Raw genomic sequence first — 25,644 nt, forward strand, 5'->3', positions numbered from 1 at the left:
TGAGGAAAAAAACCAACACCTTGCCATACTGACAGATCATGGGCACTGCAGTTTAAGGAAGGGAGCAGGCAGTGTGGAGTTGATCAATTCAAGGAGGAAGAACTATAAGCAGTTCAATTTCTCAGACTTTCTAATTTCTCCTCATGCAAAAGAACAACTTGAGCAAAAGTTATAGGCAGAAAGAAATAGTTAAAAAAATAATTCTTGTGAAAGGTTTATGAGAAATGCGTGAGAAAGTGTGCTGACTGGTAAACACTGGTATGTTTGCCTAGGGTTGAAAGTGTTTAGAGCAATTTGAAACAATGTAACCAAACACTTTCATATATTACTAACATATTATTCAACATTTAGATGAAACGTGGAAAGAAAATGGGACTTACAAGGCAATTTACTAAACTTATCTGTGAACAACGAACAGAAAGACCAGCCATGTAATTAAAAAATGTAATTCCAGAAAGAGGAACTGTGGTTTAAATCTGTTCTAACAATCTCATGGTGAAAATGTTTGCCAGCATATTTATATGTATATTAAAGTTGAAACTTTTTTTCTCTATACCTCTGTCTTAATTGTCTTAGTGAACTAAATATTTTTTCTGAGACAGGGCTGAAAGAGACAATTTGTTCTTTAGATTATTAGGGTCCTGACATATCTAGTCTGACAGCTAACTTTTAACTTCTAGGGTTTGTTTGTTTGTTTGTTTGTTTTGTTTTAATTCTTGTAGGGTTCTAATTCCACGTTCTCTGTTTTAGAGAAAAAATGTTACCTCAACTAAAAAGGAGTCAGTATGAGGCAAAAAGCTACACCAGCTCTTTGAAAGACTTCTGAATTTTTCTATACATAATTACTTAAATTGCTACTGGAATACAGATACAACATATCAGGAACATCATGCACACTAATAACTTATGATATCATAGAATCACAGAATGGTTTAGGTTGGAAGGAACCTTAAGGACCATCCAGTTCCAAGCCCCCTGCCATGGGCAGGGACACCTCCCACCAGACCAGGTTGCTCAGAGCCCCATCCAGCCTGGCCTTGAACATTCCCAGGGATGGGGCATCCACAACTTCTCTGGGCAACCTGTGCCAGGGCCTCACCATCTTCAGTGAATTATTTCTTCCTAGTGTCTAATCTAACCCCCCCCCCCCTCTTTTAGTTTAAAACCATTACCCCATGTCCTATCACTGCACTCCCTGAAAGAGTCCCTTCCCAGCTTTCCTGCAGGCCCCCTTTAGGTACTGGAAGGCTGCTGTAAGGTCTCCCCAGAGCCTTCTCTTCTCCAGGCTAAACAACCCCAATTCCTTCAGCCTGTCTTCAATGGAGAGATGCTCCAGCCCCTTGATCATCCTTGTTGCCCTCCTCAGGACTCACTCCAATAGGTCCATGCACCTTTTGTTTTGGGGACCCCAGAGATGAACACAGTTCTCCAGGTGGGGTCTTGAAATATATATATATATATTGGTGCAGATACATATACATATATATATGTTTATCTTTCAGTGCGGGATATAATATATCCTCATCAAAAATAGCACACAACAACAGTAATTTGGGCAACTATTTTTAATGTTCTATGATATGAGGAAGGCAGAAGACCACAGCAGAAGCAACTATGAACAATCAGCAGATGGGGCCTTACACAACGTTGACTGATGCAACTCCATTGATATTTCAAAGAAGTCTGTGCAGGAATGTAAAGTGATACTTTCCTGTACAACACTATGTATGTGTACTTATTGACCGAGTAAAAAGAAAATACAGAAAAAAAAAAGAAAATAAATAGATTTTAGTACTATTTTCAATTCACCAAAACTTTTAAATGATAAATAGAGTGAAAAAAAACAGATTTTAGTACTGTTTCCAGCTTGCTGATATTATTATCAGTACTAAAGACCTATTTTTTGACTCAAGAATTTTAAACAAAGCTCTGAATTAACTTCCACTGGCAGACTCCCCAGTGCTGCTACTGTCTTCCAGCAATGCCTGTATTTACTTCTGTCAACTCCTTTTCAAGGCAATGGATGAGTGGAGATGTAATTAAAGTCATCACTGAAAAACGTCTGATTGCAGAGGCAATCATGAGACATGACTATACAATAAGCTGTCAGTATCCTAGGGTCTTAAAGAAGAACTCATGACCAATGCCCCATCCTCGCCATTTGCGGGCATTTTCCTTTAAGACTACTATCTGTATTTTTAAAAGAATACTCTCTTCTTCCTGACAGCAGACATTGATTCTGTCACTCTGGCTAAGTAGTACTCATGAATAGACCTAAGAGTACAATATGTCTTATGTGCAATTCTTGCTTTCTTTCTCTGGCTCACCTTGCTCTTGGAGCAACAAAGTGAATGAACGACTATTTATTTCTGCGAAAATATGAGGCAATGCCCTGCTGCCACATAATCACCTGTTAACACTGATAGGCAGAGGGAGGGAGGAAAATAGCACTGTGGGAGAAAATGAAGGGGGGAAATGAGGGGTGGGTAAAGGGAAAGTGCATTGAGGATGGAATTAAGAGAGCAAGAATGAGAGTGGTGAATAGTGGGGAGCAGAATGGTGGAGACAATGGTGAGAAGAATGGGAAAAAGAATGGTGTAGAAGTACAGTGGGAAGAATATTGGGAGACTTGGTGGGATGATGGTGGGGATGATGTGGGAGGAATGGGAAGGAAAAAGAGTGGGGAGAAAATGTGGGTTAGAAAGGAAAATATTTGGGAAAGAAGTGGGGAAAGAGGGAGGAAAGGGGAGGAAAGAGACGGGAGTATAGGGGCAAAAATACGAGGGAGAATGTGGGGCTGAAATTGGAGGAGAACAGGGAGGAGACAACAGCAGAGACAAAACAAGGTGAGAAAGGCATGGGGTAGAGGATGGATTGGGCATGAGGACAGGAGGGAGGACAGGGGACAAGGACACAGGCAAGGGGTGGCAAAGATGGAGGGTGTAAAGGTGGAGAATGAGAGAGGACAGAGAGAGGATGGGACACAGCAAACTGAGGTGGTGGGGAGACTGGGGACCCTCTCCCTTTCCTCTTATTCCCTGCCTTTCTGCTTGCAGCAGGTAACGCTGGTTGCACAATAACCACTGTGCCTTGTGTGGGTAAAAACACTGCAAGAACATATGGTAAGGAAAGCTTCACTTCCCTTTTTGTCAAGGGCAGTGGCACAGGGCTATGGTGACCTGGTCTTTAATGGCTCTAGCAGAAGAACTAGCTCATATAAAGTTTCAACTTAGTTACGCACCTTGGAAATTTACAATTCTCTGAAAGGAAATACAGAAATGAAAGTTGCCAAAGTATAGCACAGTTCCTAAAACCTTCTATCATCCCACAAATTCCAGGTCTGCTGTTTCTGTTATAAAAGTCTTTGATTCAACAACATTAATGAAAATTCAATTAAAGCATCAGATGAAAGCACAATAAACTTTTCATAGCTCAACAAAAATGCTCCTCTCACCAATTCATTTCTCCTCCATCAGGAAGAGAAAAACAAAAAGGGATTAATCTGATTTACAGAGTGAAAAACAACACTGAATGCACTTTTTGTTGGGGGAGTAGGGAGAGAAGGGGGAAGGTCCCCAGCTGGTTCTCATCTATATGCCATGATTCTTAATTTAGTTTACACTATTAAACTCAAAAACTCTGCTTTAATCTTAACTAGTACAGTATGCCTTAGAGTGGATTCTATCATGTAGCATCCTTGATACAGTTTCAGACTCTGGCAAAACATCATCCCTCAAACTGGTCGTGGCCATATGGGTAGTAAATGTATCCAACATTTTTTCATTGGCGCCTACATTATTACGTCTTGTCACCAATGGTTTCTCGGGTTTTCAAGTAAATTGTTGCATATACTGTGGTTTGGAGCTGCTGAGATGAAGCCCTACATTTATCTGTATACAGCCAAATCCTTTTTTGGAACTTTTTTTTTTTTTCCTTCTAATGAACTAACATCTGTTGGAAAAAAAAAAAAAAAAGTCATGTTTCCAGAAAGCTGTACAAAAATGAGAGAAAACAAAGCAGAACACTGCCAAGAAGCAATTGTTGCCAAGTTGTACATGATAAAAAGCAGCCTAGAAAATGATGGTGGACAGAAGTAGGAATCATACCTGATCTGTCTTCATTTTGTGAATCACATCTTCTACATAATTCTGGGATGGTCTTGAGAGAAGTTATAGAATACTGTAAAAAAAATGAAAAAATATATATGAAGTAATTTCTTTAAATTTCTTTAAAGGCCTCAAGAGATCTCAAAGAGATTTTCAAAGCCACAGCAAAGCATCTCCCAACCTCAGAGTTCTCCTTCCTGTACATCATCATTATTCAAGTCACAAATATACTTTACACATTCTTTCCATGGAATGCACAGATACATCAAAGGTAAGAATAAATCTAGACTTCACAGTAAAGATGTAGGGTCTCACTTTGCCCATCTTAGTATGTATTATGGAATTTATACTGCAAGATGCTTCATAATTAAAACTAGAATTCAAGTTTTCACAAAGAAATATGTAAAATTAATGAAGAATATTTACAGCTAAGACATCTGGTTTCAGAGATGGATACATATACATGCATATTATCAGACAACAAACTGATTTCTGTAATTCAGGCTTTATTGAAAAAATCTTGCATTGTTACTGTGATGTGACAGTATATGACTGATAATGATCAGTATGTTTTTCTCTAAATTCAGCATTAAAAGGGTATCTTACAAAACAGATTTTTTTATTTTTATTTTTTTAATAAACTTGTGGAATACATACGATCATTACTCAGTAATACATACAATCCAGAGTTATAAAACTATAAACCCTGGAAAAAAAAATAGAAAAAAAATAAAACAAATTAAGTTACTTAATATGAAGCCTTCTTTAACGTAATGTTTAAATGTTACAGGAATCTTCACTTAAGCAAATGAAAATCATTAAGCCTGTGAAAGATCAATGGCTTTGCCCATTAAAAAAACTATTAAAAACAGTATTTTGGAAACTAAGACATAAAAAAGCACTTAGGACAAGCACAACTGAAAAAAATTAAAGAATACATAAACACCATATGTTTTCGAGGAAACAGATATTTTTTGCTGGTATGTGATTGACCAATGAAACAAAACAACTACTTATACAACTACAACCCCACCAGCTTTTTGCACAAAATATAAATGGTCATACATTGTCCTAGTTTTTGCTGACAGTTCATCATTCAGAGTTTGATTTGCTTCTAGTGCACAGCTGGCACTCTACTTCAAAATAATCTAAAGCCAACCCCATTATCAATTGCAGAAGTTATTTACTTTTCTGGTGCAAGTTTAAGTAAGACTGTTGTTCACTTGACTGTAGTTACTTTATTAAGCCTCAAAAACCTCCCATGCCTCACTTTTTCCTTTTCTGGCCTGATTCAGAGATGTATTGATAAACCTCAGCTACAACAAGAATCTCTCATAAGTATTCCCGAGATGAACACTGAACTTATTGATTAGTATGTGTAGCAGAGCTACCCAGTGACTCCAATCCCCATTAAACAAGGGGTTGACTGTAAGGCTGTGACTGCTCTAGGATCTGACAACTTAAAGCAACAAACAGCAGAAGAACTGAGACAGAGAGAAAGATGCTACTAAATACAAATTAATACAAGTTAAATACACATGCACAAACACCATGTGCTTTGCTTCACTGTAGTTATTGTTTAATAAAGATTGAGCTGTTAAGCTATATATCTTGCTATTTCAGCACAAAGATTCAGAAGGCAATGTTGAACTGGTCTAGTAAGATTCTTAAGAGAATCCAAGGAACATGTCTCCAAGGAATATGGTAGCTTCATAAGACCAGCTGGTGCAGTTTAAACTATTACACAGTTTGTAATTCAATTAGAATGAGGCCTTTTGTATTCCATTGCTATGTGTTTTGTCAGGCACCCTCAAAAAAAAAAAAAAAAAAAAAAAGAAAGCCTCTTCTCTTTCTGTCTTTTTTTCCCATTCTTCCCTGGAAAAACGTTTTTTTTTTTTTTTTTCTGCTACAATACTGCACTAAAATGTATTCAATTATGTTTGACCCTGCCCACTACCAAAAATTAATTTAATGTTATAAATGGCTTTTAATATTCATCATTTCCCACTTCTCGTTCTATAATCTTAAATTGTTTTACATACAAAAATAAACCCCATATCTCACAGTTCCCCACCAAAGTAACCAAGTCAACCAAGAGCTGAGGGCCATGACTAAAGGCATAGGTGACAGTGTGCACGTCAGACTGCTTTGCCAGTTAATGTATCTGTGCTCTTTGCTATTTTACAAAAGTGTGTTGTGGTTCACAGTGAAATTCAGTAACAGGCTTCTTCCCAGGTTAATGCACGTAATGGTCTTTTTGACTGCTGTGTGAGGGTTGTTTGTTTTTCCCCTGCTTTTAAGGCATTCCTATGGCCAACCTGACATAGTTCATTTTAGAAAACCCTTAAGAACTTTGCAAGATGGAGGAAAAGTATTAACAGGAAATAAAAGTCAAGAGGCAGTAACAACTATTCCATGTAAATGTAAGGTATTCCCATATTCCCAATTTTCTTCAACAGACACTACCAATTCAGGTGAAAACAGAACCTCCCTTGTCATACAAACATTTATAAGTCACGTAAAACTGGGCTACAGAATTTGAATGAATGGAAAATGTCAACATTTTACATTTCACTTGGTTCTCAAATTTTAATGCAGAGAATTTTAACACAAGACATGAGAAAGAAAACTTCAATCTCTAGCAAGGCTGTTCTGGCTGTGCAACTTGTATGCCACTTGCAGACTCACTTATACCTGTGAAGTAGCAGAAAGAAGAAATACCTGATCATGAATTGTGGCACAGAAATGCATGTATGAGAGTTAAAAAACAAAGTGAAAATGACATTTTAAGTTTCTGTTGTCGAGATCACCTTTAATATTTCCTGAAACAGAGTCAAATGGCAAAGTTGGACAGCTAGCATGACTCTCAGACCATGTCATCAGAACAATGACAACCCCAGAATACTAAGAACTATGTCCTGGTTCAGCTGGCGTCAATACCAAAGCTCATCTAATTTACCTCCACTGGATCAAGACCCTTGTGATTATGTCCTCATCTGAAATTCACAGCTCCTTGTTTTTGTTTAGATAGAGAAAACAGACACCCTCCTTCTTCATAACGTTCCCAGGTGTTGTTACTGCTGTATGCCATCCAATAGCCTCATTTCCGTTTATTTGCTATAGTGGGAAAGAAACCACTTCATTACTAGGGAAGCGATTGCCCTCTGGTGAGGCTGCACCTTGAACACTGTGTTCAGTTTGGGGCTTCTCACTACAAGAAGGACATCGAGGTGCTGAAGCATGTCCAAAGATGAGCAAACAAAGCCAATGAAGGGTCTACAGAACAAATCTAATGAGGAGTGGCTGAGGGAACTGGGGGTGTTTAGTATGGAGAAAAGGAAGCTCAGGGGAAACCTTATCGCGCTCTACAACAACCTTAAAGAAGGCTATAGTGAGGTGGGGATCGGGCTCTTGTCCCAAGCACCAAGTGATAAGACGAAGAGAAATGGCCTCAAGTTGCTCCAGGGGAGGTTTAGGTTGGATATTAGGAGAAATGTGTTTAACGAAAGTGTTTTGCAGCACTGGAACAGGCTGACCATGGAAGTGGTTGAGTCACCATACCTGGAGGTATTCAAGAAACGTGCAGATGTAGAGCTTAGTAGCATGGTTTAGTGGTGGACTTGGTAGTGCTAGGTCAATGGTTGAAATAGATGATCCTAGAGGTATTTTCCAACCTAATTGATTCTATGATTAATATTCAAATCCCCTTAAGTTAATATCTTTATATTACTTTTGCTTAATCATTTATAACTCTGTAATGCTACCCTTTTTCCTAGATGCTTATTTGGGAGCAGCTAGCTACATCAAGAACAAGTGAGGCAAGAGTAGTTGGTCTCGCCCCTGCAAAAAGTTTCTTACTTAATGTCTGTGATCAGCATCTTCAGAATACCAGTTTGGTTATTTGGGCTATGCATTGTTTATACAATTTTATAAACACATTTAATGCTATTCTTGCTTTAGTTTCAAAGGATGCCTATATTGACATTAATTCTGTTAAAGGTACAAAATGTCTGTCTGAATCTAATATCTTCTAAGTATATTTTAGTTGCTATCTGCATTTTTTAAATTCTGAGAAGGGAGAGAGTGGAAAAAAGACAATTATGTAGGTGTTAATCACATGGGTGGGAAACAAATCAAGCCATTGCAGTCAGTGACTGTCTCTCCACAGCTGTGTAGGACTCTCCATGCTGAGCCCTGAAGTCCTGATTGCTGGGTAGAGAAAGTCTGGCTGTGCATCACTTGAACATTTGTGGAAGCCCGAGAGGTGCACCAACTCTGTCCATAGCCAAGGTGGGGCTACAGCAAGCTCAGGAGGTGTCCTGCACCTGGTAAGTGGGGCGTCAGGAGACAGGCCATAATCCTGACTACTGATGCCCTGCCAAGTGATGATGGACGTGAAGTCGTTTTTTAAAGTATTTTGAAATATTTGGCAACTAAGCAGCTTCTTCATTGTGTTTTAACTCATTCACTGTTTTCACTGCTTTCACATTTCACAAACTTTAGACCCAGTCCTGCATTGGCTCCACAGAGCAAGGCTTTTTTTCTTACAAAGCTATTTGAATGATCTACAAACTCAGCTTCAGGTAGCTTACAAATATCTAGCAGCAGGAGCTCTGGTTTATATATATTGTGTATAGTCATTTGGTATTATTTCTGTAAACCAATAAATTACTATTATAGTTTCAATTTGCTTAATTTGCCAGTGCAATAGAAATTCTGCCTTTTAATTAAAGGATGAGGAAAACTTCAAGTAGCCATAACAATGGTATACAACCTAGAAGCAGGGATAAATTTATGGGGAAAATCAGGAGTAGTAAAGGGAAAAAGGGAAAGTTTAAAACATACTGTCATTTAATGCAACAAAGGTCTTAGCTTTTTTTTTCTTTTTTTCTGAATAGTTATTCATGAAGTAATAAATGAAAATAGTAAGTTTGTTTTTTAATGTCACTGTGAACAGAATATTATTTTTGTTTAATGTAAGCTAGAGTCCCATAAATCTATTCTGTTGTCTAAATTACACTCAAATATACTATACCAGATGGATCTGCAAATGTTATCATCTTAGTTTTCCAAAGAAACATGTTATTTTGGAGAAATGTAGTTTCATTTACTTACTTACAATGTTAATCAAAATACAAAGCAAGAACACTTACAAGTCCATTTGCCTTTTAAAACAAATCCTAGTCCATTTTCTATGCCCATTACATTCTGATCATTTTTGCTGAAATGGTCTACAAGGACCTCTGCTAACACAGTGGCTTTCTAACTCAGGTACTTTTACAAGTGCATCATTTAACAACCTTCTTGCTACCCTTATTTTTAGCCAGTATTTTCTGCACTGGATTAAAACCAGAGGGCTAAAAGGAGCAATTTAAATTGCTAACTCCAGTGCTGTGCAGCTGCTATTTCCACGGCAGGCTAACGGTAAAATGTGAAGGTCAGGTATCTCTAAATTGTACACAGTAACAGACAAGTAGAGCACTAGAATAACCAGGAATTCTCTTATTAATCCGGCTCCTGGCAACAAATCCTTTGTTCCCTTACCTGCTGAAGTGGGAATAAAACCACTACCTGTATAATTTGTGCTGTTTTTTAATTCATTGTTCAGCATCCAATGAGAGAACAGTGTATTAAAGCAGGCAGCCTGAGCTGTTCAGTGGAGAAGTGAGTAATCTAACCCAGCAGTATGCAGCAACGGTCACAATGGGAGAGACATGGAGAGGTTACATCTATTATGCTTTACAGTTCTGCAAAACTGAGCATAGAAACACATACCAGGACATGATCTACTATATAACAGTAATAAAAAGAAAGTTGCCCTGAATAAGGTATTCTTTCGAGACTGGCTTATTGTCTTGTAATATTTTGGGCATTTGCCATATTCCTCTTTAATAAATTTCAATGTTACAATAGGTAAAAGTAAAATCCTCTCCAAAAGGAATCTGTCTGTGAATAAAGCATCTGGAATGTTTTAAAATGAATCAAGAGTCCCCAATACTAAAGGAAAAAACAGGCCTTTTCTTTTGTTTTGTTTTAAAAAACAACAACAACAAAAGTCAAACAAAACACAACAACACTATCCCAAACTAAGTTTATGAAGAATGTTGAAGGAGATAGGAGCATATACTTTCTTTGACCTGAAAACTGAATTAATAAATTCTTCTTATGGTGGATTTAATTTGTGTATTCAAGTCCTTTGTTTATCAGATATTCAGCATACTGGCAACTTAAAAAAGCAGGAATATTGGCAGGAGCAACATTATTATGAGTAACAGAATACACTATATCAGTGCTTTCTGTAAGAACCCCTAACAATATAATTTAGAACAACAGCCTTTTTGCTTGCAATTACAGTTGAAGTTATTTTAGGTGTGACATTAAAGATCAGTACTTTGAATCCACGGAAGTCTTTCTGCCTCTTCCTTCACTCTCCCATGTCACAAGAAGCTGTATTACTCTTACTGATAAAATCTTGCTGGACTAGAGCTGGCTTATGTCAGTAAGGGCAAAACAACAACTTACATGAAGAAGGAGCAATTCACAGGTGAGAGGTAGGAGTTTTTGTTTGTTTGGTTGGTTTGTTTTGTTTTTTCAATTGAAATGTATTTGATTAAAAACTAAATAAATAAAACATCATTTTGGTGTCTACGGCTAGCCCTAGCATGTAATTCATTCAAGACAATTAGAGTACATAAGCAACCCAGAAATAATTCATTTATTCATTTGACTTGCAAATCATTTTTACCACCTGAAGGAGAGGGCCTTAAGCTGATTAGAGATTTTCCTTACAAAATACCTTATTTTATTCAAAAATCAACCTGTTTAAACGTTCCCATGTATGAAGTATAAACAAATGTGACTTGCAACAATAGTTTTGTTTGTTATATCAGGACTGAGATACCTAAAAATCTCTCAATTTATATTAAATTTTAAATATAAATAAATAAAAAGGCATGTACTTACTGATATATCATCACTAAAATCTATTTCATCCAAATCAAGGTATTCAGGGGCTTCCATTATTCTTCCATGGACATTTTGTGTGCCTCAGCGTAGTAGTAAAGACCTAGTTAAGAAAAGAAAAATGGATTGTCTACTAAATAGTCAAAAACACACAGAAATAGTTTAATATAGTTACTAGACTGTTGAAAACATACAGGGTGCACGGACAAGTCTTCCATAAATTAATACTGAAAGCTAAACATTTTTTCAACTCTAGTCTGCATATCATGTAGAAGTCATTTGATTTTTTAGAAAGGATAGCTAAGCGGTACTTGAAATGGAAGTCATAAATACTTTATCCAGCATCACTCTGTCTTTCTAGAAGTTCAATATAAGCATAACCACCTAAGTTGTTGAGCACCCTCACCACCCTTTAACCACAGACCTTAATGACCTATCTTCTCTTAAGGATGCTATTACCTTACTGGCCAGAACACAACAACTTCTGCTACAACAATATTCCTCTGCTCAAGAAGGCAGAAAAGAACTGAGCATCATGCTGCACACAGAAACTACAATCCTATCATACCTTATCTCCACTTCTCCATACAGACACACAATGCAGACAGTGCTTTACAAATTGGTAGTTTATCTGTCCTCGGTCTGCAACGTCACTTCCTCCTGAACAATAACCAACGCAAAAGCAGAAGTACATCTATGTGCACTGATTTTCAGGGCTCTTCAACATTTTCTCACAGCAGGGGGAAAAGGAAGCAAAAATTCTCTTCCAAAACAAGAAATTTGGCTGGAAAATTCAATACATATTTATGAACAAATTGCAGCTTAAACATTCAGAAGATCAAAGATAAAACACTCATAACCTTTTTAATCCCAAGTAGAATGAAGTCTTGCATTGTCAATAAAGACAAGTAAAACGGAAATAAAAGTGGAAGAGGAAGCTATTTTAGAAGAAGCTGATAAAAAAGTGATGATCTCTTTTACATGATGTGAGACACTACATAAGTGTTAAGTATTATTATGGAAGGAAATTAATCCTGCTAGTACTTGCACATAACAAAAGGAAATGCCTGAAGGAAGAAAAAAATATGTAAGCCCAGATTATCCATATGGCAATTGCAAAGAAATACATTTATGAATAATGACAAGTCAGCTGTGTAGGTCTAAATAAAATCATTGTATGAGTCACATATATGGGTAAGACTGTCCACTTTTCTGCAGGTGTTAAACTTACTGGCAGACAAAATCTTAATCATGAGTCTCCTTCTTCTTGATAACAACCCAGACAAGCACAAAGCTGATCCTAAGACAGGTGTTGTTGAAAAGTTATTGAAAGAAGAACCAAGAAGCACATTTATAGTTTTAAGCTGAAAAAGCTGGAAAACTTTTTTTTTTTTTTTTTATTTTTCACTGAACTACTGAAGGCAATGTATTCAGTATAATTTTATAATTGTGAAAAAACAACTTCAGCTACCTATTTTTGTCTCTCACTCTGGCTGTTAGCCTTGAGTGAAGCAAGGAGAATGAGATAGCTACAAAAAGGTAAGCACAGTATAAAGCCCTCATTCCAAATTTATGTAAGAAAATGGAGCTGTAAAGTAAAACTAATCAGAAGGTGTTCATTTTTCAAACTTCCTAAATACTAAGTTTATTCTTAGAGGGAATCACTAAAATCAGACAAAATCCTTGCAATGAAAGGAATTATTTGTGAATAAGGGTGACATTCAAGTCTACAGATTCTTCTTCTCATTACCAATTTTGCTTTCTTAACAGAAGCATAGAATTTCAGAATACTTCTTTTTTTAAGGTTTGTGCTTTAGCATGTTGTATTTGGGCAACATTACAGCTTACTTGTGGCAAAGTGCTCTGTCACCTATACCATCATGACACTAACAACCAAGTTGCTTTTACAAGTGCAAGACCCCAGAAAAACAATTTCTGTACTGTTTGTATATATATATGGACACTTGGTGATCACTGTTGCATAGGTACAGTTTAGATTTGGCCAAATGATACAAAATCTCCACTGTCAACCATTTTTAGAGTGAGCAATTTAAGAGCCAAAATAGCTTCTGTGGAGCTACTAGAATCTGCTTTATACTGTAATAGGGCAGAAGAAGACAAAGAAATGAGGCAAAACAATTAGTATGGAACAAGGCTACAATGATGTGGTATGGAGCACAGAACAAAGTTGCAAGTTTTCACTAACATTAAATGGATTTAAAAAAATAAAATCCCAGTATGTTTAAAAAATAATGGAAGAATTAAATAAAGCTACTCTAAACACGCCACATAATAAACCATCCTAATGTGTAACTTCAACATTGTGGGGTTTTTTTACTATTAAAACTGATTTATTTTGGAAAAACATACCAGCCCAAACAAGAAAAAACTATAACTGACAAAAGAACTATAATCCTGGTTACCACATATCTCCAGATTCTCAAATGAAAAGATCTCATCCTTTTGAAATTTTTAAATTCTAAATTGCAAGAAGCCATAGAGGAAAAAAAAAAATACTGCATCCATATGTGCTGATGAAAAGGCTGTATTTCAGCTGGAGATGTATAAACCTCATCATGTCTGTCCACAGCCTTGTAACATTATTTTGCCCAAATAGTGTCTTCTGTCTCCTCAATAGAAAAAGACTGAGACACAAAAGGGTTGAAGAGAAAGTCAGTAACCAAAACAAGCAGATTTTCTCTATTGAAAGATTCTCTTTCTGAAGATGGTGCTTGGTTATGTGTAAAGTAAGGGTACAAAACTCATGCTTCGTTTGCTATAATTACAGATTTTCAGGTTTTTCTCAATGCAGTGAAACTGGACATCAACTTAGTGAACAAATACTAAATAAGATTTTCCATGACAGTACCTACAGTGTTATTTAGGAGGTGCACTTTCTGAAACAATTTCACAGGGTGGAACTACACCATATTTAATGCAAACCATATGGTAAGGACAGTACCCAGGGTTGTGACTGTTTTGAGACCTTTGCAATGGCTGAATCCAGCATATTATCAGAGGTATACACAATTTGAATAGCATTCACAAGCAGACAATATGCGAACTGGTGAAATTCAAGGTAAAAATAATTACAATCAAAGTTGCAACTGCCAACAATGGATGGTAATGGATGAATAATTTATTTCCAAATCAATTTTCCTAATTGTATTTTGGAAACTGTACATTAAACATTTTATAAAATTTTAACCCCCAAAAGGCATTTCCTGTCTGGCAATTTGGCTTGCAGAGAGAGAGACACATACACATACACACTTATACAAGTAAACGAAATCCTGTCTGCCCAAAGAATTCAAAGCAAATAGGAGAAAACTTCATAAAACATCATCTACAGGTACTCAACAAAAAGTGTTTTTATTGTTGCATGACACATTTCCATTAGGAGAAGTCATAAAGCTAAAAATTACCACACAGAAATGTGGCAATAGTAGTATTGGCATAATAATATCTTGCATATGTTGCATTGCAACAGATACTGAACAGTGATTAAGTTGCAAAATAGAACAAAATAGAAAAACCACCATCCTTCTCCTTTTCAAACAACAATTGTCACTGTTTTTCCTAAACAGAGGATTTCCTCAGATGTTGTCCTTCTATGCTAAACCTATTTGTCTGAACCCAAATCCTGTTACAAACATTCAATACAATTAGGTGAATCAGGAAAATAAATAAAATAAATAAACAAATAAATAAGTAAATAAAACAGACAAAGAAAGCAATTCACAGTAAAAATGAAACAAAACAAAAAAAGCAATGACGTATTAGATAATGGAAACAAATCTGATCATTTTCTGTGAACACTAAAACTCCACTCTACGCTGATGGCAGGCATTGCCTACAGGTGAAAAATTTACATTGTTCGCATTTCTTTTTGAACCTAGATCAAGTCTTGGATTTGTCTCACCTCACAGACTCAGAAAACAGCTGCACCAACAGCAGTCCCAAGGGACTGGTATGAACTGCCATATGAGGATGAAGAAGACTCAATGTGAGAACACTGGGAATGCTTTAAAAGCCAGTCCTGCCACTGATTTTGCATTGTAAAGTCAATGGCCATTGTCTTACCCATGCTCATACACATCAAGCAAGAACAAGGCTACACAGACGAAAATTTGCCTGATTGTCAATTAACTGTGAGTGAATGAAAACACTGGTATGGAGGCAGAAAGTAAATAAGCATCAGGTTCAGTTTCTTCTTCTGTTTGTTCAATGCAAAACTGTGGAGTAACAAGGTTGTAGTGAATTCAGTAGCTTCTGAAAGGAATCTGAACCAGTACCTCATCCAAGAACAAGTCTCAGTGTTGCTTGTGAAAGACTAAATCCAAGAGGGTGCACAAGGGAAATGTTTTTTATTGAACCAAAACAAAACAACTGATCACTGGTAATTAAGAATGTATCATTTTAATTATTTGTGGATATATAAATAGCAAGAACAAATAACAATAAAGATTTGCTGTCGATTAAATGTCTACTTCAGCTGTAACTAAGAAATCCTGCTGAATGCCACTTGGGATTTTATTTTCCACATCTCAGGACAACTATACCAAAATATTTGGGGATTTACTTAAATTTTCAATCAAATGTAAAGTAAATCAGATGTAAATACTTCTATAGTGGTTGGAAAAGGCTGTTTCCTTAAGCACAGTTAATATTAAAGACTTAGAACTTTAAATCTCAGAATGCCATGATGGTTGCTTTTTAATTAGGGGATACTGTTACATTTTACAATTATATGTTTGAGATAAAGAAATAAACATATTGCCCTTTCATAAGCATCAGATGCTATAGTAGCTCAAGATGAACAAGCTTCATGGGCAGGAAAATGAAGGCTTTACATGTTTAAAATAAGGACACAATACACGTTTCAAATAACACTTGAAATCTGTTAACTGTGTGAATTTTATTCTCTAGCATTAAGAAATGTCAGGAGAACTTAAAAAAAAAAAGACAGAAAAAAATATTTTTTTTCACTGTCAAACAAGTAGAACAGTGTAAATTTGCATTATGTTCAATGACAGTGAAAAGCCTAGCACCCAATTAAAACCCACAGTTCAGGAAGGCACATCATCTTTCAGCAGCAGAAAATACCAAGAACTTTGAATTCAGTTCCTCCACCTTTGTATTTCACTGAAACAGTGAAGTTCTACCCAAATGAATTTGGCCTTGTATTAGCTATTTTACTACAAAGCACAAGGAAAGCACTATAACACATTTAGAAGCACTGCCATAATTAAGGAACATGGGAACTGCACTACTGAATGAAAGCAAAAAAGCTTGGTCACTGGGTCCTAGCACAGCTAGTCTTGGCTGAGACCACTGCCTCTCCAGCCATCAAACCTGTCTTACTGCTTTATGCTACTGTTGTCTGCTGTGTGCTGTCTTATGTTAAAGACTATATGCTCTTTGGGACAGGTATTGGGTCTATCTCTCTGTATCTGTCTGGCTTTTTGCATAGTCTGTGTCCTTGTCAATTAACAGAGCCCCTCAGTACAAGAGTAATTCAATTAGATAATGAACATGATGCAAACACAGTGCAATGGACTTTGACGGAGGTTCTATATGAAGTTGTGTAGGAGCTCCCCAGAACAACTGAAAATCCTTATTCACTAAATACAGATGGCACCTCTGCAGGTAATAAACACAGAACATAAGAGGAAAGCATCAGACATGAAAAGCTTGCAGCTTCATCTTTATGTCACATGTGTGAGCAAAACCTTAAATACTACACAAACATGCACTTTTAGAAAACCCCTCATTTATATCAACATTCTCTTCAATAACACTAAGGGGGAAATTACTTGAATATGATCAGTAAAAATTCAAGCAGACTTAAGAATGTAAAGGGAAACGCTGTAGCACAAACAGGGATTTATTTGTTTCTGAAGGTATCGCTTCAGGTTCATTCATTGAAATAAAATGACAACCTGGCATGGTTAGACTGTGTTAACAGTATTAAGTCATTCAAAGGTTTGTGACACTAGGATGCAGTCTCAAGTGTTAACCACTTTTTGTAACCTTCTAGGGCTCCCAAAGTGTTTTTTCTAATTATGTGAAATAACATTTTTTCTATTACTTGTTCTGCTCAGTGTCTGGATTATCTCTCACTGACTGAGCACCTCTTTTGTACTAGTTTGTTTTATTTACTTTTCTTCCTTCTATGTAAGCCAAGAAAAAATATATCATGCAAAGGAAATTATATGTCTAGTCAACTTCAAAATATAAAAAATACATAGGGGAAAGCTTAATAGGAGCAGGAGGAGATTTTAAAAAATAAAGATGAATTTTAAAGAACATCTTGTTGTAAGAAAAATGAGAAGTTAACAGTGAGGCTGAAAATGATGTGATTTATTTCAGTGAAGGAATGAATTCTGAGGCTGGGATTACCTTATCCCTTATCACGTTTATTCAGAAGTTTTCCTGAGTTTAAAAGTTCACAGCAGCAATTTATAACAGTATGGTACTTCTACAGCAAATCAAAGTAAAAGCACTGCTTTTAATCAGCATGCAAGTACCATTATTGCACAAGCTACGCTGATAGTACAGGAAGAAGGAATGCAGCAAAGTACAATGATTTTCCAACAAGCAAAAATGCTATTTTTAAAATATAACTTCAGAAAAACCCTGCATTCCAGACATGCAGAAACAATGCACCCGCAGCCCTAAAGAGGCACAGATACTGTGCCCAGTCCTGTTCCTAATGCAGTCAATGCATATTCAGCACAGATTTTAGATGAGAACAAATGTATTTTTTTCTAGTCAAATGTAAACAAACTTCTAGATCTCAAAATTTATCCAACCATGCATATAAAGCAATTTTATGGAGTTTCAGGGGAACCTATTTTAAAGAAGTCATGTGAAGACAGGTAATAGTGTGTGGTTCACTTGTATCTTCTTATGAACTGAACAGAAAATTCTTCACAACTTGAGGTATTTTAACATCAAGTATTTTTAACAGTTACAATGACTGGCACTGTACCAGGCACATACGTATCAGGATCTGCAGCGTGTCGAAAAAGTAAACAGCAGTTTAACAAATATGAGGTCAATATTCAGGCTACTGAGCAACATGACTTACTGAAGAGTTTTGTTTGTACTCTAACAAAACTTGGAAGGCATCTCTTCACTGAGAAACACTCCAGATTTCTCATAATAAAACCATCCTTTCCACCATACAGTTTTATATTTCCTTCAAGATTCAAGCAGAAAGAAAAATGGACTCCAGGCATTAAGCAAGAATGCACGCACTTGAGTTTTCTGGAATGAGGCCTAGAAAAATAAGTATGTTTGTTTCAATTAGCCTTGAAGAAGAAAACTTTGGAGTTGGAAATTAATATTTGTTATTTTAAAACTGAAACAGCATACGTGATTCAAGCACTGTACAAAAGCTAATGCACTGTCTGCTTAATCTTAATAGAAAGATCAAAATAAATAAGAGGTCAACTAATCTTTTTAAAAAGAGATGTTATTTTGCTGTATTTGATTGTTGTTGGTTTTTTTTCCTCTTTGAACTACTACAAACCTATTTACCTGTAATATGAAATATCCTGCAGTTGTTCAATATTAATGTTTACTTCATTGTACTCTAGTTCATATGGCAACTGCTTCAGATATTTCCCACTAGCTAACTCTATTGTCTTTAAGATTCACTGATATGCAGATCAAAACTAGATCCAACAACTCACCTCTATATATGACATCTGCACATGTATGTCTAAATGGAGGGAACGACCAGATAGAAACCTCTCTAGAGCACACAGCAACATTACATGCTACACTATTCCACGTCCATTACTATAACTTATTTCTATAATGTCACTGTTAGCAGTGATCAAGTAAAAACAGAGGCCACAGTAGGACAATGGATGTACTGAACTCTGAGTGCATTTGGATTAGAACATACAGTTGCTGCCTTTGACGCAGTCCAAAGCCAAACTGCAAGAAATGCAGGTGGTGTGATTTACTTCAGCTTCTAACAATCTTAACTTTTGCACTAGAAATTGAACTTGGCCTGGCTCTGCCACTTATCCACCTGACAACTTGTGCTAGTAAGAAAAGCAGTGCTTTCACAGATGTGCCAAGCACAGAGGTATAATTTCTACTGAGCACACTGCAGCAGCATACTTTCCTCTCTCCCTGTTACATACTGTTACATGTTTTGCATACAGGGACCACAAAGTAATTATAACTAATAATCATGTTCCTTCCTTCCTTAGTAATTTTCCATATTAATAAGGGGGGGAAAAAGAATGAGATTTTACCTCTGATGGAGGATAGAACAAAACAATGCACTGTTCATTCATCTCAGTCAATTTTTTGTCAAAGGGTATTAAACTAGTCAAGTGTAGAAATCATCTTGTAGTTCCACCTAGCTTATTTGCAGTGCTACTTTCATTCCATTCACCTAAGCTACAGAAAACTACTTCCTGCCAGTCACTGACCCTATTTGGGCACAACATCTGTTCCCTTCACTTGTTTAGAAAGGGTCTTTAAATGGTAATGAGCTTCTACTTCTTCCTTTAAACTGTTCTACGAATATATATTTAACCTCATGTTGTCCTCAGTTATGACTCGTTCTCAAAACTTCTCTCAGGGGTCTTTCAACTAAACATTTTGTGACAGCGTGACTCTAAAATACTGAAGCGTTTCTGATCGATGAATGGGGAACTTGTAATCAAATCTAGGCTAGAGGTGAAATACTGATGTCAATTTAAAATGATCTACTTGTAAATTTAAAATCCAGTCATGTAGAGGTACATGAAATAATATTATTTAAAAAAAAAAAAAAAAAAAGAGCTATTCTACTCAAAGTATGAAGTTCTTATCATTCAAGTATGAAAGGGAAAGGGTCACTTTTTCCTCACAAAGAGATCAGCCTCTTCACCATAAAATACACTTGATTTTCTCATATGAAATGTTCCACTGTTGTTCTTCCTTTTTTTTTTTTTTTTTTTTTTTTTCTATCTTTGGGTAAGATTCTCCTGAACCTTCTCTTCTGCAGGCTGAACAGCCCCAGCTCTCTCGGCCTCTCTTCATATGAAAGAGGCTCCAGTCCCTTAATTGTCTTCTTGTCTCTGTGCTAGACTTGCTCTAGGAAGTCCGTGTTCTTCTTACACTGGGCAGACTAGAATAGAACCCAGTACCCCAGGTGTGGCTTTGCCAGGGCTGAGCAGAGAGGATCACCTTTCTTGACTTATTGGTAATGGTTGTCCCAATGCAGTTCAGAAGGCTTCTGCCCCCATAAGGGCATGTTGCTGGCTCATGGCCAGCTTGGTATCCACAAGGTCCTTCTCTGCAGAGCTTGTTTCCTGCTGGTCAGCTCACAGCGTGTACTGGTGCATAGGGTTATACCTCCCTAGATGTGGGACTTTGCATTTCTGTTTGCTGAACTTCAGGAGATTCCTATCTGCTCTGTCTTCAAGTACGCCCAAGTCCCTTAGTCCCTTTTAATAGCAGCACAATCATCTCGTGTGTCTTTCACTCTTCCTAGTTTCTATCATCTGCAAACTTAGTACTAGCACAAGTACTAGCCCTGATGACACACCAATAATGACTTGCCTCCAGCTAGACTTTGCATAGTTGATCACAACCCTCTGGACCAAGCCATTGAGCCAGTTTTGAATCCACTTGCCTGTCCACTTATTTAACACACCCTCTGTAAACTTTTCTGTGCAGATGTTATGGGAGACAATGCCAATAAGCCTCAGTAAACAACATCCACTGTTCTCCCATCATCCACAAACCAGTCACCTCATTGTAGGTGACAACACTATCAGGTTGATAAGCCTGGTTTCTCCTTCATAAATCCATGCTGACTTCTCTAGATCACCTGCTTGTCCTTCATCTCTCTGGAAGTGCTTTGCAGGAAGATTTTCTCCATTGACTTCCTAGTCATTGAGGTAAGGCTGACCAGTACCACTTCCTAGATTTTCCTTCTTGCCATTCCTGGAGACAAGAGTGACATTTGCTCTCTTCCAGTCTTCAGGAGCCTCTCTCAGCTGCCATAACCTTTCGAAGATAATAGAGAGTGGCCTCACACTGAGATCAGCCAGTTCACTCAGCACTCACTGGCGCAAACCATCAGACTCTGTAGGCTTATGTGTTTCCAGTTTAAGTGCTCCCTAACCTGGTCCTGCTCCACCAAGGGCAAGCCTTCCTTGCTCCAGACTTTCACTCTGGTCTCAGTAGCCAGGGATTCCTGCAGCCAGCCAGAGTGGTGAAGACTGAGATAAAGAAGGCACTGCGAACCTTGGCATTGTCCATGTCACTTGTCACCAGTTCTCCATCTCATTCAGACATGGCCTCACATTTTCCCTATCCTTCCTTTTGCTGTTTATTTGTTTGCAGAAACCTTTCTTCTTGCCTTTCGCATCCTTTGTCAGATTGACCCCAAGTCAGCCTTGGCTTTCCTAACCCTACCCCTGCAATTTCAGACAGCAGCTCAGCATTTCTCCTGGGTTATTTGCCCCTGCTTCCACCTCCTGTACATTTCTTTGTCATGTCAGAATTCACTCAGGAGCTCCTGGTTCATCCATGCACTGTGTAGGCCTCCTGCCACCTTTTCCTGAACTCCTGCTTGTTGGGATGGACATTACTTGAGCATGGAGGTAATCCTTGTATATTGACCAGTACTCTTGGACCCCTCTCCTCTCCAGAGCCATAACACTAGATTCTTCCAAACAGATCTTTTCAGAGATGTACAAATTAGTATTGGAGGCTGTTCTGTTAACAATTACTTCTTCCTTTAAGCATTTATTTTCCATTATTTTGCTAGTATATAAATTTGTGTGAAATTAAATAAAAGGCAGTATCATTTATCAGCTGTCCTGCCTACCAGGGGAGGCCCCAGTTGACTGGCAGCTAGCTAAGGTGATGCCAATCTATAAGAAGGGCCAGAAGGAGGGTCTGGAAACTACAGGCCTGTCAGTCTGACTTCGGTGCTGGGGAAGCTCATGGAGCAGATTATCTTGAGTACCATTATGCAGCACCTACAGGACAACCAGGTGATCAGGCCGAGTCAGCATGGCTTTACCAAAGGCAGGTCCTGCTAGACGAACATGATCTCCCTCTATGACAAGGTGATGTGCTTAGTGGATGAGGGAAAGGCTATAAATGTGGTCCACCTAGACTTCAGTAAGGCTTTTGATACCATTTCCCCCAGCATTCTCCTGAAAAAGCTGGCTGCTCAAGGCTTGGATGGGTGTAGGCTTCATTGGGTTAAAAATTGGCTGCGTGGTCAGGTCCAAAGAGTTGTGGTGAATGGAGTTAAATCCAGTTGGAAGCCAGTCACTAGTGGTGTCTCCCAGACCTCAGTATTGGGGCCAGTTCTCTTCAATATCTTCATCAATGATCTGGAGGAGGGGATCAAGTGCACTCTCAGTAAGTTTGCAGATGGCACTAAGTTAGGAGCAAGTGTTGATCTACTTGAGGGTAGAAAAACTCTACAGAGGGTCCTGGATAGGCTGGACCAATGGGTCAATGCCAACTGTATGAGGTTCAACAAGGCCAAGAGCCAGGTCCTGCACTTGGGGCACAACAACCCCAGGCAACACTACTGGCTGGCGAAAGAGTGGCTAGAAATGGACCTGGCAGAAAGGAACCTGAAGGTATTGGTCAATAGCCAGCTGAACATGTGCCAGCAGCGTGCTCAGGTGGCTAGAAGGCCAACAGCATCCTGGCTTGTATCAGGAGTAGTGTGGCCAGCAGGACTTAGGAAGTGATTGTCCCTCTGTACTGAGCTCTAGTGAGGATGTACCTTGAACACTCTGTTCAGTTTTGGAATACAAGGACATCGAGGTGCTGGAGCATGTCCGAAGATGAGCAACAAAGCTGGTGAAGGGTCTACAGAACAAATCTAATGAGGAGTGGCTGAGGGAACTGGGGATGTTTAGTGTGGACAAAAGGAGGCTCAGGGGAGACCTTATTGTGCTCTACAACAACCACAAAGGAGGCTATAGCAGTGTAGGGATCGGGCTCTTCTCCCAAGCACCAAGTGGTAAGACAAAGGGAAATGACTTCGATTTGTGCCAGGGGAGGTTTAGATTGGACATTAGGAGAAATTTCTTTACTGAAACAGTTGTGTGGCATTGGAACAAGCTGTCCAGCGAAATGGTTGAGTCACCAACCCTGGATGTCTTCAAGGAGCATGTAGATGTAGAACTTAGTAGCATGATTTAGTGGTAGACTTTAGTACTGGGTTAATGGTCAGACTAAATGATCTTAGAGGTCTTCTCCAACATGAATGATTCTACGATTTCAGATGTTTACTGGATATCATAATGCTAGTAATGTAGGATATCCAACACTGACAACTAAAACCAAGGCAGAGATAAACACCAATTTTTCATTCCATATACATTTTTACAGATTGGCATGGTTTCAATACTTCTAATTTTAGTGTCCTTGTCATAGATGGAAGTCTTCAACTGAAAAAAAAAAAAAAAAAAAAAAAGAACAAAAAAGAGACAATAGTGCTTAAAAACTTCTTAGGGTGTGTAGAAACAGGAATACCCATTGAAATAATTGTGGGCATAATCATCATATAAACAAGATGCAATTAGGATGCACTTATCATTACATTATGCTGCCCATTATGACCAAGATATCCTGTTTGTTCTGCCTGTCCAAAAAGAAACAAAACCAACACCACTCCACCCTACCCTCTATCCCTCCCACCCCCTCCCCCCCCCCCCAAAAAAAAAAAAAAAAGTCATGAAAGCAATTCTTTATAGTGTTTCAAAAGGAAGCTGGAGCTGGTAAACACATGTTCTTATGGGAAATTGCCATAATCTCAACTATATCCCAGCAGGCTCTGAAAATATTTCTCACAAAGTCTCTTCTATAAAATCTAGAACATATGTACAACACACTATGTTTTGTGTCCTTTTAAGGAACTTGCTAGATTAATACAGAGGACTTTGCTCTTGCATTTCCTCTGAAATGTCTGCCTTTTCCTACAGGTATTCTGCAATATTTTTTTTCTCCTTTTTACATGATTTCTGCATTTTTATAAGCCTTGAAAGAGGCCACTATAAGTTCACATCCAGACCCCTTATTTCTAATGCAGTATATCCAATACATAGTCTATTGATAAATGCATTTCAATACATTCATATCATTAAATTCCTACCATTTTTCCAGGACAATTATCAGAGAAATCAATATAGACGTCATTTTTTATGTGGTTGGCAGGAAGAGGTTTTGAAATTAATTTTACTTTTTTTTTTTTTATTACTGTTGACCAATACATCAAAAAGAACACAAACAGATCAACAGTTCCCTTACTAATTGTCATTCAGCTAAATATCTATAAGCCATTAGGGACATACAAAATTCACAAATTTCTGGATGGGAAATGATAACATCAATGAAAATTTTTAAAAAGTCACCATCTGAACAATGCAGATCACTCTTTATAATCTAAAATGGACAGCATGATTCTCTCAGCTGTTCTTCTCTTTGCTACTTCTTTTCTGAGTTTTCATCCTCTCACATCAAACAAAACAATTCAGTTAAAGAAAGAAAACAACAATCACACAGGACATGGAAACATTCTGAATGCAACTGGAGAAAAATTAATATACAGAAAATATATTGATTTTTTTTATTCTCAATGTGTTCCTTTCATATCTCAAATTACACACCTAGCAATTAGTCTTCCTGAAGAGCTCTGTCACTATCATCGTTGGCATCCACTATCATCTACTGTAATTACCTATTTTTACCCAAAACTAGAACCACTATCAGTCAGAACTCTGCTAGGACTACTGTGTATACTCTGTCTGAAAGAATATATCAACTCCTCTCTCAACTGCCATTTTTTCAGAATTGTTCATCAGACAGATAAACAAGCATACCTTGTTATCTTCCACTCACTGGAGCAACGCTGACCATTACAATTTTTGCATGTTTCAATCGTGTTTGAAAGACTATACAGATAATACAGGTAGCTGGAGGGAGAGCACTTCTGTCTTGAGTAACTTACTACATTTGTACGTGGATTTAGAACTCCTACATTCTGATTTACCAGTATTTTAGTCTTACTTACACTTACTCTATGTTGATGGAAATAGCTGCAGAAAATGCGGGGGGGGGGGGGGGGGGGGGGGGGGAAGACGTTTAATGAATGTACAGAAATTTGTAACCTATGCCCTCCATGTTGAAATACCACAGATGGTAAGATTAGTTTTTAAACCACTGTGCTTTCCTTTACCACAGGCAAAAATATTGCAGCAGTATTTTTAACTTTTTGGATGTCAGTTGGCCACAATGACTTGCTACTACAGTTGGAAACTAGACCACAGACGTCCTACTGCTAAATTTTAAATCTATCTCTTGGGTTTGACTCCACACTATAAATTACTTAAACAAACAGAAAAACTTTTCATTTGCACTTTTGTTACTTTCCATACAGGATTTTACTCTCCAAACTAATATGCAGACTCCCCTGCTCCATTACATGTGACTCTCTTAAAGCGCATGATTTTAACTGCTCTGCCTAAAGGACTCCAACTACTTCAGTGAGTGTCACTGTTAATTAAGGACACATGGAAAGGAAATG

At 37.6% G+C, this 25,644-nt stretch overlaps 1 protein-coding gene across 4 annotated transcripts in view; it reads right to left on the bottom strand.

Moving 5' to 3' along the window:
- The window catches only part of LOC121061926 (synuclein alpha interacting protein), an 88,805-nt gene that overhangs the window by 42,630 nt on the left and 20,531 nt on the right, over positions 1 to 25,644 (bottom strand). For all 4 annotated transcript variants that reach the window (XM_040541405.1, XM_040541402.1, XM_040541403.1 and 1 more), the window contains 2 exons: positions 11,070 to 11,172; positions 4,107 to 4,179 (listed from right to left, as the gene is read on the bottom strand). In XM_040541405.1, the coding sequence (XP_040397339.1) occupies positions 4,107 to 4,179; positions 11,070 to 11,126 (130 nt within the window). In that variant the 5' untranslated portion in view covers positions 11,127 to 11,172. The remainder of the gene's footprint in view (positions 1 to 4,106; positions 4,180 to 11,069; positions 11,173 to 25,644) is intronic.

This window comes from Cygnus olor, chromosome Z, assembly GCF_009769625.2.
Source record: "Cygnus olor isolate bCygOlo1 chromosome Z, bCygOlo1.pri.v2, whole genome shotgun sequence".
NCBI classification, from domain to species: Eukaryota; Metazoa; Chordata; class Aves; order Anseriformes; family Anatidae; genus Cygnus; species Cygnus olor.